We start from the raw sequence: 12,884 nt of genomic DNA, 5'->3' as shown, positions 1-12,884 counted from the left end.
CTGACCTCCCAGCACTGCCTAGGTTGCATAGCATTATATCGATTTGATGATGCTAGGTAACCCTTAGAGGTCTGGAATGTAATGGATAACACTGACATAATGCTGAGGTGTTATCCAATACATTCCAGAATTGTTAGGGTTACATAGCATCATAAATCAATATAATGCTATGCGACCCCGGCAGTGCGGGGAGGTCAGGACAGGAGCGGTCTTATACTCACGTTGTGAGTCCGGAGCGTGACAATCGCTCGTGTGAAACCAGCTTTATAGGCAGGGTAGACCTGTTCACACTGAGGAGGAGTCCTCCACAGACATTTACTATTAACTCAGTAACAATGTTTTTTTTTTTTTGCCCTAAATTGTTACTCTTGACTTCACCAGTAAAACCTATTTCACAAACTAACACTGCTCCGTATTTAATGGTGATAATTCTGCAACAGTGGAAACAAGTTTTCAATCTTGCATTATGCCGGATGAGGCTATGTTGGCTCCGACAAGGAAATACAGTATTAAATACCAGTCATTCAGATCAGTCAGGCTGTTCATGTAATATACATTGGCTGGCAAGGACTGCAAGAACAAGTAATGATCTTTGTTTGCAGCTCTCTGCTCCGGCTAATAGACAGAGGAGTCCTTAGTGGTCAATCCCTTGTATTATATCTATATGCCTTAATAGGACATATGGAACATACAAAGGGAACCTGTCACTAAGTTTGGGTTCATTAAACCGCCAGCACGTCTCTGTGTACAGCAGGTATTTAGCTCTTTAAACCTGCCTGTGTTCAGAGTCCGGCATCTGGCACATGCGCAGTGAAGGGAGGTGTACTGTCCTGGCTTCATCTGGCCCCACAACCTAAGGGCAGGTTGAATAGATGACAGATTGCAGTTGGTATGAGAAATGTTTCTTTTTCCCCAGAGCTGCTCTTCATGAGGCTGTACATCTCCACCATATTCCTTTAGAAAATAGAAACCTGAATAACTAATCCATTTTAAGGCCTATGATCCTCTTAAAACGGACTCTTTATCTCGTCCGCCCCCCCACACAGACACAGCCACCTTCCAGGTGTGTTTCCATTCCTGCTGCTCTGGTTACACAGGTCTGCTGTACAATCCTAGGTTATGAATAGATACTTGAAAGATATGATTGTGAAAGCGCATATGTTACGACTCTTCCATTAGGGATGTTGACTTTAGCAGGGTGAGTATTTGAGGTTTTCAGTAGAGTAAACCATGGAGTCAATAAGTTGTTTGCTTTTGGGAGGATTCAAGTCATTTAGCAGGTTGTATCCTTTGCTCCAGCCAGAGATTCTTTTTGTTAGTGGCTGTTTAGTGCTGAGGTAACTCTTACATGTTTGTTTTATGTGAAGTCCAGCATGTTTGCACTTTGGAATTCAGCTTCATTGATTTTATTATAATTTTTTTTTTTCTTCACCTCCTCTCCTTCTATCTCACCCTTTACATCCACCTCCTGAAAGAATGAGAAGTCTACAACGCCGGTTTCAAAATCCAACACACCCACTCCACGTAGTGATGCCCCTACACCTGGCAGCAACTCGACTGGACTGCGGCCTGTGCCTGGCAAGCCACCCGGAGTCGACCCATTAAGTAAGATAGATGATGCTATTTGATTCACTGTCCTTTTCAAAATGTAATCTTGTGCAGGCGGACTGTAGCCATTTTATTTCCGGGGGCATTGCTATTGCAGTTTCATACTTTCTGATAAAAAAAACTAAAATGAAAGGCTAAAAGTTACTAATGCCAAAGCTAAATAAATAGGGCAGGCTTTAAAGTGTTTAATCCTAGTTATTTACCAGCTCCTGTTTCTTTTTCTTTACAGCAGGTCTGAGGACTCCAATGGCAGTCCCTTGTCCTTACCCAACCCCATTTGGAATAGTTCCACATGCTGGAATGAATGGAGAACTGACCAGTCCAGGAGCGGCTTATGCTAGTCTTCACAACATCTCCCCACAAATGAGCGCCGCTGCAGCTGCTGCAGCAGCAGCCGCAGCTTATGGGAGGTCCCAAGTGGTAAGCACTTTTTTAGGAGACCTTTTGTCAGTGTTTTATAATTTTTCCTATAGGCATGGCATTTCCCTGTTACACATTCTGTTCAAGTTTTCCCTCTGAAAGATGTGAAATAATATATGATAAATATGGACCTAATAGCCTCGGGACAAGGTCAGATGGACATCGTAAATTGAGTCAGGTTCCTAAACCTTTATCCTTACTTCTTTAGGAACCGAACCAGAGTTCGGGAAATAGTTTTTTACAGTTTCAATTTCTGAATAACTTTGGCTCATCGGAGCCAATACATTCTCGCTTGCTCCATACAGTATTGAAACAAAGTTTTATGCGAATCGACTTCGGATGTTTCATCCGACGTCGATCCGCTCATCCCTAGTCATGATAATAGATGAACTAAGGATCTCCACATTTAACTTTGATATACCTATACATAATCACCCGTGAGCCAGTGCTACCTTATAGACTTTGAGAGTCTCTGAAGCTGCAGGCATCTGCTGTTTCATTGACTCTTACTGCCTGTGACCTTCTGTGAGCCTCTGAGTTTAGAACATTTCAATGAGATACTTCGACAAATAAATCCCCTTTCCTACTTCAGAATGATTCCGAAGCACGGTGTAGTACAAAGATAGTCAACTTCAACAGTTTATAGGGGTTTTCCCATTTCTGAATGGGGCTCCCCAACCTCGTTCCACCTGGATGTGACAGTCAGATGTGGTTGAGCTGTGGTATAATGTGTCCATAGCTCCTGTTCAAGTGAATGAGCGTTATGGAAACCACATAGGACAGTGAGCTTCACTGTGTCCTTAACCTGTGAGATGCAGAACCATTTGAGTTCTGTTCTGTTACATTTTCATAACTCAAGTTCACTTGTATGTCAGCTATGACAACAGCATAGCACAGCCCACTTGGCTGTTGCTATAATCCCGACAACTTCTGGTCACCACCTCCAGGTAGGAGCAACTGGGGCAGAGGGGATGGGAGGAAATAGGCTTGGGACCTGCATCTGCCAGACATTTATGGCATATCCTAAATGCTTACCTGTTGTCAGTATTATTGGGTAGTAGCAGAAGATGTTTCCACTATGCGTGTTGTCACTGAGATCTCTAGTCATCGAATTGCTCTTCTTACTTTTAGGTTGGCTTTGATCCACATCATCACATGCGTGTTCCAGGAATCCCTCCAAATTTGACAGGCATCCCAGGTGGAAAGCCGTGAGTAGTTTATATTTGTTATCCTGCTGTTTTACTCCCTTTATGTTTTTAAGACTAAATTGAGTTGTCCAAAATAATTATTCTTCTGGGTCTTTGCATTTTTGGTTCATTTAGTTTTTTTTTGTCTGTCATTTGAGTTTATCTTGGAATATATTGTTTCAAGGATAATTGCTGGAGATCACAAATGGATAACTTCTGAATGAAAACAAGGCTGCTGGAAATCTTTAAAGCAATTGTACAGGTTTTTGATATTGATGGCCTATTCTCAGGGTCGGCTATCAACATCCCTCACCTCTGACTATCAGTCATTAAATCTTGAACGGCTCACGCCAGAACTACAATAGCTCCGTTGACTACACAGTTGCCAGAGCTTGTGTAATTTTTGTGGGATGTCAGGCCATCAGTATCAGAGTCCTGGACAAAGTTGAATCTAATGAGTTTTATTTCTGTCCATGTTGTGTTATTTTTGAGTTGAAGGCCCCATTTAAACAGATTTTCATTTCTTAAGTGGTCAGATTTGTCCCATCTATGGTGAGAGATAACTAGCTTTCCAGGTTTGCTATGTTTTGACTACTACTTGAGCAAGTTTTTGCTAACAGCTCATTTTTATCTCCTAATTATTTTTATATTTAATAAAATATTATATTTCTTTCTCTAATTAGTGCATATTCATTCCATGTAAGTGCTGACGGCCAGATGCAGCCAGTCCCATTCCCCCCTGATGCTCTCATTGGCCCAGGAATCCCTCGGCACGCGCGGCAGATAAACACACTAAATCACGGAGAAGTAGTTTGTGCAGTTACCATCAGCAACCCCACAAGACACGTGTACACTGGTGGAAAGGGATGCGTCAAGGTCTGGGACATTAGTCACCCAGGGAACAAAAGCCCCGTCTCTCAGTTGGACTGTTTGGTAAGCACCAATTTATTATGTGCATCAACTAATTGTTGCCAAAAGTTTGATTTAATAATGCTAATGTACAATTCTGTGTATAAAATAGACTGACATACAGTAAGGCCTGGTTCACACTTGAGCGTATTTGATACGCGCGTTTTACGCATGTTTTTACAGCGCGTTTTTGGAAATGGGGAAACGTGCAGCGTTGACCAGAGGCGTTACGCGCGACAATACACCCCAAAGAAGCTCCTGTACTTCTTTGGGCGTAGGGCATTTTACAGCGCGTTCGTACGCGCTGTAAAACATGCAGCTAAGAACCATGCCCATAGGGAAACATGGGCTTTCGCTTGTTGAGCGTTTTACAGCGCGTAGAAACGCGCTGTAAAACGCTCAGGTGTGAACCAGGCCTAAGTCACTACCGGCTATTTTGTTTTCTTTTTTATTTTCAGACTGTCACCATACAGTAACAAATACTAAAGAGAGGAATAATATACACATAATACTACTATGCTCTTCCCCCCAATCCAAGGAGAGAGTGGAAGAGAGATTTTAAAAAATTGAATTTATATATTCTTTTCCCAAACACCTCACCCATGGCTTCCATGTCTGTTCATTCAGCTCTTCTATGCTGTAAAAATACATTTTTTTTACATTTTTTTTTTTATATTCCACTGTTTCCAACCATTCTTTCGTAGATGGCATTTACCAGTATTTTTCAATTTTGCCTTGAAATAATGGCCTTATCAAAATGTATTTTCTTATTGTTGGTTGCTTAGCTATTTTATGTTTCTATTTTATTAGGACACAGCTATCGGTTTTGTAACCTATGTACCCATGGCTGCTAATCTTGGCCTCCACTATGCTTTATGCTGCAGCCATTTTCATATTGGCAGCTATGTTATAAGCACAAGTACATTGCAAAATAAAAAAAACCCTAAACAGAGAAAATGCACAAGAAAAAAAAAAAATCACAGCACTTATTCTCACCTATTCTCTCTTATTCCTATCAAAAACTGAGAAATATACTAAGAAATGTTCTTTGTCTTAGGAGCTCAGTCATGTCCACCCTCTCCCCTCACTGCCTTGTGCCTGGCTGTAAGACAACTGCTGGAGCAGCACACTCCTTACTGTGTCCTGTCTGCAGTAAGACCTAAAGATTGTTTCTCAGTTCCCTGCCTCTAAGCCCCAGCCCTCAGCCAAAGTTAGAAGAGATGGGTCATCAGTATCTGATTGGTGGGAGTCTGAAACCCAGGACCCTCATCGATCAGCTGTTTAAGGCACAGGGACTCACAGTAGCGTTGTGGCTTTCTTAGCCTAGACCAGGTGACGTCACATGGCCTAGGCATCGCTCAGCCCCATTGAAGTGAATGGGGCCAGGCTGCAGCCGCTGTACAATATACAGTGCTGTGCTTGGTTAGTTGCGAAAACGCCCCGGTGCTCACAGGAACACCTGTGCCTTCTCAAGCACCTGAATGGCAGGGGTCCCAGGTGTAGGACCCCCACCAATCAGTAGTAAAATCTCAGAAAACCCCTTTAATACATGAAGATTTCCATCATGGCCAAGGTAGATAAATATAGACTACAAAAAACTAAATCTCTGGGGGAAAAAAAAACTGCCACAGAAATTCTGCCGCACGTGACCTCCAAAAGGGGAGGGGGGTTACTGGAGATCCCCTTTTAATAAGTAACTATGTATAATAATTCTAGCTATAATAATTAGTTACTGCATTAATACAGTATCAAATAAAGATTCATGGGCATAAAATAACACTAAAGCTGTGAATTGCAGTGAGTAATAACTTATTTTGGCCTGAAGCCACAAAAATACTCTCTGGAGGGTGGTCACCTTCTATGTAGAGCAAAATAATGACATTAATTTAACATACATTGTAGATTAATGGTAGGATGGATAATTGTGCCGACGATATTTTTTCTATTAGCATATTGACTTCTTGCACTGAACTATATATCATGCGGAGCCAAGTTGTTGAGCGTTGGAAAGTTTTGGTTGACTTTACAGCTTTGGTTTTTGATGCTAATTAAGATGAATTACGGTATCTCCCAACACTGAATATAAGATCAAGTTTAAGTACTTGCCTAATGTCATGTAATTTTCTGGCATTAATCCACTTTATCATTGTCATAATGGCAAATGGCTCATTAAAATCAGGAGGGAATGTTTGCGCTTTTAGAGGTTTCCCGTGTAGAGTTTAACCCATCACCCATGAGCATTTTTCTTTTTTTCTTTTCAAGTCGGCATATTTCAATACAAAGTACACTTGTAGAATAACTGCTGTTTCTACAGAACAATGGAAACACTTGTGAAACAAGCTATGAAACTGTTGCTTCTCTAGCTCGAAGTACCGATGTCATGTCCCACTTGTTTTTGTCTCTGCAGAACAGAGATAACTACATCCGCTCCTGCAGATTACTCCCTGATGGGCGCACTCTGATTGTTGGAGGGGAGGCCAGCACGTTATCCATATGGGACCTGGCAGCACCTACCCCGCGTATAAAAGCAGAACTGACCTCATCGGCTCCTGCCTGCTATGCTCTGGCCATCAGTCCTGATTCCAAGGTCTGCTTCTCCTGCTGTAGTGATGGCAACATTGCCGTGTGGGACTTACACAACCAGACCCTAGTAAGGTATGTACATCATCAGTTTCCTCTGCAAGGTAATTGGGGCACTCGTTAGAATCTAGTCATATCTCATAATGTTTATTAAAGGGGACATTCCCTTCATCATAGAGGACATGACAATCTCTTTCTAACAAAGCTAAATCCAGCCCTGTACCTCACATGGATCCTGAGATCTGACTATTCATTATTCCAATTGCTCTGATAAGTTTATATTAAACGGTCAGATCAGGGTGCGTGTCCTTTTCTCAGGAGGCATCTCATTTCTGCTGCAGTTTTATCTTTATCTCGGCTCGGGAGGCAGTTGAAGGATGGAACTCTGTATGTGTGTCCACCTCAACGAGTACTCCATGTATTGTCTGACTAGCGATTTGTAAAGTGGTAGGACTATGTTCTTATCACGGGCATCTATGCCCCTTCTGATGCAACCCATTATCTTATTGGCCTTGGCAGCAGCTGCCTGACACTGGTTTTTGCAGCTTAGTTTGCTGTTTATTAAAATTCCTAGATCCTTTTCCATGTCAGTGTTACCGAGTGTTTTATCATTTAGTATGTACGGGTGACTTGAATTATTCCTTCCCATGTGCATAACTTTACATTTGTCAGTGTTAAATTACTTTATACAGTTTAGTGTCATCTGCGAAAATTGATACTTTACTATGCAAGCCTTCTACAAGATCATTAATAAATATATTGAAGAGAATAGGGCCCAATACTGACCCCTGAGGTACCCCACTAGTGACCGTGACCCAATCTGAGTGTGTACCGTTAATAACCACCCTGTGTTTTCCATCATTGAGCCAGTTACTTACCCACAGACGTTTTCTCCCAGTCCGAGCATTCTTATTTTATATACTAACCTTTTATGTGGTACAGTGTCAAATGCTTTGGAGAAGTCCAGATATACGACATCCATTGATTTGCCGCTGTCAAGTCTAGAACTTGCCTCCTCATAGAAACTGATTTAAATTAGTTTGGCATGACCGATCCCTCACGAAGCCATGCTGATATGGCGTTATTTGCTTATTTCCGTTGAGATGCTCTAAGATAGCATCTCTCAGAAAACCTTAAACAATGAGCAGATAAAAGATCCAGAGTTAATTTCAAGTCTGCTATTTGCATTTGGAATCTGTTGCTGTCAACGCTCAAGATGAGATCCAAAGGGCTGTCACGATCGGTGAAGCAAGCCATCATTAGGCTGCAAAAAACAAAACAAACCCATTATAGAGATAGCAAAAATATTAGGCGTGGCCAAAACAACTGTTTGGAACATCCTTAAAAAGAAGGAACGCATCGGTGAGCTCAGCAACGCCAAAAGACCTGGAAGACCACGCAAAACAACTGTGGTGGATGACCGAAGAATTCTTTCCCTGGTGTAGAAAACACCCTTCACAACAGTTGACCAGATCAAGAACACTCTCCAGGAGGTAGGTGTATGTGTGTCAATGTCAACAATCAAGAGAAGACTTCACCAGAGTGAATATAGAGGGTTTACCACAAGATGTAAACTATTGGTGAGCCTCAAAAACAGGAAGGCCAGATTAGAGTTTGCCAAACGACATATAAAAAAAGCCTTCACAGTCCTGGAACAACATCCTATGGACAGATGAGACCAAGATCAACTTGTACCAGAGTGATGGGAAGAGAAGAGTATGGAGAAGGAAAGGAACTGCTCATGATCCTAAGCATACCACCTTATCAGTGAAGCATGGTGGTGGTAGTGTCATGGCGTGGGCATGTGTGGCTGCCAGAGGAACTGGTTCTCTTGTATTTATTGATGCTGTCACTGCTGACAAAAGCAGCAGGATGAATTCTGAAGTGTTTTGGGCAATATTATCTGCTCATATTCAGCCAAATGCTTCAGAACTCATTGGACGGCGCTTTACAGTGCAGATGGACAATGACCCAAAGCGTACTGCAAAAGCAACCAAAGAGTTTTTTAAGGGACAGAAGCAGAATGTTATGCAATGGCCAAATCAATCACCTGACCTGAATCCGATTGAGCATGCATTTCACTTGCTAAAGACAAAACTGAAGGGAAAACGCCCGAAGAACAAGCAGGAACTGAAGACTGTTGCAGTAGAGAAAGCAAAAGTTTGATTTATGATTATTCTGTCCTATTACTTTTGGTCCCTTAACAAGTGGGAGGCACATATGCAAACTGTTGTAATTCCTACACCGTTCACCTGATCATCAGTGACTGACAGCTGTGTATGTATACACACTTACACAGAGAATGCTATCAATCACTGATAAACATCTCACTGTGTACAACTGAGCTCAGAAAGAATAGAGGTTTAAATGTATGTATTACAACTTATAATGAATCTTTTCCTATAAATCTATAAATCAATCTGCTCAGCATCTCCTGATCTATAACATGCCGCCTGCAGATGATTACACTGCATTTTGTGGTCACAGATCCTCGTTAACACTGGTCAATTTATCTACAGGAATCGGAGTACACTGTGTTTTGGCATATTTCTTTGCATCTCAAAGTCAATAATACTCTGCGTTATCTTCAAAGTACCTTATGCTGCTATCTTGTGACCTCAACAGCAGCATTAACCGGTTTATCTAATGTCTGTCACGTTTCCTGGTATTCTCTAGACTCCACACGAGAACTCTCAGGTCTAAATACACTGCAAAACACTCCTTAACTGGAAAATCTAGCACTTTCCATAATCTAGATATGTCATGATTATATTTTTGCATGTTTAGCCGGGGAGCACATTAACTTAATTACAACCAATTTAGTAACTAAAAATAAAGCTACACATACGCAGTCTGGTTGCCCTTACGTGTGTCAGGATGGTTGTATACCTGCAAAGTTGCAGTGCATAGGAACCTAAAGATGGCCATGCACCTTTAATAGCTGTTAGGCAAACACTTGTTCAGCCAATAGCTATTCTTCCAACCCCATACACCTTCATGCCCTGGTTGGCTAGGCTTGTATATGTTATCAGTGAAAAGAGAAGAATAAGTCACTCCCAGATACCTGGTTGCAGCTCATCTCCCATGAGAACAAAGGAATTCAGCATTCTCAATCCTTTGTTTTATTGACTCTTTCAAGGAATAGTTTGGCTTCCCACTACACACATGAGATAGTTGGTGGGTTTTGTAGGGTTTGCTCCTATGTACAGTGCTCAAAAAAATAAAGGGAACACTTAAACAACACAATGTAACTCCAAGTCAATCACACTTCTGTGAAATCAAACTGTCCACTTAGGAAGCAACACTGAGTGACAATCAATTTCACATGCTGTTGTGCAAACGGGATAGACAACAGGTGGAAATTATAGGCAATTGGCAAGACACCCCCAATAAAGGAGTGGTTCTGCAGGTGGTGACCACAGACCACTTCTCAGTTCCTATGCTTCCTGGCTGATGTTTTGGTCACTTTTGAATGCTGGCGGTGCTTTCACTCTAGTGGTAGCATGAGACTGAGTCTACAACCCACACAAGTGGCTCAGGTAGTGCAGCTTATCCAGGATGGCACATCAATGTGAGCTGTGGCAAGAAGGTTTGCTGTGTCTATCAGCCTAGTGTCCAGAGCATGGAGGCGCTACCAGGAGACAGGCCAGTACATCAGGAGACGTGGAGGAGGCCGTACGAGGGCAACAACCCAGCAGCAGGACCGCTACCTTTGCCTTTGCCTTTGTGCAAGGAGGAACAGGAGGAGCACTGCCAGAGCCCTGCAAAATGACCTCCAGCAGGCCACAAATGTGCATGTGTCTGCTCAAACGGTCAGAAACAGACTCTGAGGGCCCGACGTCCACAGGTGGGGGTTGAGCTTACAGCCCAACACCGTGCTGGATGTTTGGCATTTGCCAGAGAACACCAAGATTGGCAAATTCGCCACTGACGCCCTGTGCTCTTCACAGATGAAAGCAGGTTCACACTGAGCACATGTGACAGACGTGACAGAGTCTGGAGACCCCGTGGAGAACGTTCTGCTGCCTGCAACATCCTCCAGCATGACCGGTTTGGCATTGGGTCAGTAATGGTGTGGGGTGGCATTTCTTTGGAGGGCCGCACAGCCCTCCATGTGCTCGCCAGAGGTAGCCTGACTGCCATTAGGTACCGAGATGAGATCCTCAGACCCCTTGTGAGACCATATGCTGGTGTGGTTGGCCCTGGGTTCCTCCTAATGCAAGACAATGCTAGACCTCATGTGGCTGGAGTGTGTCAGCAGTTCCTGCAAGACTAAGGCATTGATGCTATGGACTGGCCCGCCCGTTCCCCAGACCTGAATCCAATTGAGCACATCTGGGACATCATGTCTCGCTCTATCCACCAACGTCACGTTGCACCACAGACTGTCCAAGAGTTGGCAGATGCTTTAGTCCAGGTCTGGGAGGAGATCCCTCAGGAGACCGTCCGCCACCTCATCAGGAGCATGCACAGGCGTTGTAGGGAGGTCATACAGGCACGTGGAGGCCACACACACTACTGAGCCTCATTTTGACTTGTTTTAAGGACATTACATCAAAGTTGGATCAGCCTGTAGTGGGTTTTTCCACTTTAATTTTGAGTGTGACTCCAAATCCAGACCTCCATGGGTTGAAAAATTTGATTTCCATTTTTTTATTTTTGTGTGATTTTGTTGTCAGCACATTCAACTATGTAAAGAACAAAGTATTTCAGAAGAATATTTAATTAACTCAGATCTAGGATGTGTTATTTTTGTGTTCCCTTTATTTTTTTTGAGCAGTGTATATAAGGACCTTTTTAGATACCTCTTTTATCCAGGCCTATTAAAAATTGTTTCACTAGTGGACACCATAGTAAAGACAGTTGAAAGATATTTGCTCTTTGGACCAGGCATCTACTTGTACTGATCTACAACATCAGTATTGCCAGAATGTGCCTCCTGTTATCAGCACTTGAGTAGCCATAAAAGTATTGCACAGTGTTCATGCGATATGATTGATCAGGTACATGATTTTGTTTCCTAGAACAGTAAACTGGCTCAGCACGACTTTTTAACCCAGGATCATAGAATGTGATTTTACTAATTTTAATAACCTGTATCAGTGCTTTACAATCCATAAATGTCTTCTCTTGACTAGCTTGTCAATAGAGTGGTTTGTGTTCTCCTGTTCCCACCAGCTCTGTATTTTGAGGCTTTCTACTATATAATCTTGAGAGTTGCAAATCAATGAACATGACAATAATTTTCCAGCAGTCGAAACGTTGAAAGCCCAAAATGGTGTCACCTGATGAAATAGCTGATTTTATTTTTTTTCCTCTCCCTTTCATGTGATGATTGCCCTTAGTGAGATGTAATGCTGGGTGAAGGCGAAATTACATAGTGCCTGATTAGAGAGGACTTCTCTCTTCCCTTAGGTTAATACTGATGGCACAGACACTTTAGTTAAAAAAAAAAAAAAAGTACAGTGAAAAATTTCAAGGACAAGACTTAACATTGTACATGTAGAATGAACATTTGGGCATAAATGTGTTTATATTATAGGTACAGACCGACAAGGTGTTTTTAACTTTACTTTTGCATACATATGGTTTTCCTATGTAAGTTGTCATTACTTAATGCCCCCAAACAGGACTCAGTCTAGATTTCCTATCAGTATGTCACTTGTGTGGGATGTCGCCAGGTCCATTTCATGGTATGATTGTACACACCCCCGAATAGTTGGCCCAACCCTCAGACATTCATTTATGCAGGACCTGGCGCCAAACTTTTTCTATTTCCTGTTATGATAGAACTGACAACCATTCTGTGGATAAGTTGCGTTCAGAATAAAGAGGCGTGCTGAAAGATTTGTGATGTTGGGAGGCTAACATGCTTTGAAATGGCTAATCCCACTAGCTTCAGGATGTTCTAGGTCAGAACAAACCTGTTTTTGTTCCTTTTTTTTTTTTTTTCTTCTTCTTTTTGTAATCTTTTGATGCCCTAGTTGATAGCGGGGAAGAAAGACTGGTTTTCAACCATTTCCAGGAAATGTCATGTTCAAAGGCACATGCACAACCTATTTGGTTAACTATTTAGATATGAAAAAATATGTACCTTTCTGAACACATGACTCCCACCTAAAAATGTATATGAAGACCATATTCTTGTCTATATAGTGGTTATTGTTTTGCAAGGTCCCT

General features: G+C 42.1%; 1 protein-coding gene across 3 annotated transcripts in view; it reads left to right on the top strand.

Annotated features, from left to right (window-relative positions):
• The window catches only part of LOC120989131 (transducin-like enhancer protein 4), a 113,111-nt gene that overhangs the window by 82,312 nt on the left and 17,915 nt on the right, over positions 1 to 12,884 (top strand). For all 3 annotated transcript variants that reach the window (XM_040417049.1, XM_040417048.1, XM_040417047.1), the window contains 5 exons: positions 1,476 to 1,605; positions 1,838 to 2,028; positions 3,160 to 3,236; positions 3,899 to 4,148; positions 6,532 to 6,779. In XM_040417049.1, the coding sequence (XP_040272983.1) occupies positions 1,476 to 1,605; positions 1,838 to 2,028; positions 3,160 to 3,236; positions 3,899 to 4,148; positions 6,532 to 6,779 (896 nt within the window). The remainder of the gene's footprint in view (positions 1 to 1,475; positions 1,606 to 1,837; positions 2,029 to 3,159; positions 3,237 to 3,898; positions 4,149 to 6,531; positions 6,780 to 12,884) is intronic.

The sequence above is a fragment of the Bufo bufo genome, chromosome 2 (genome assembly GCF_905171765.1).
Source record: "Bufo bufo chromosome 2, aBufBuf1.1, whole genome shotgun sequence".
In the NCBI taxonomy this organism is placed as follows: Eukaryota; Metazoa; Chordata; class Amphibia; order Anura; family Bufonidae; genus Bufo; species Bufo bufo.
This window is presented reverse-complemented; position numbering and strand designations above follow the sequence as displayed.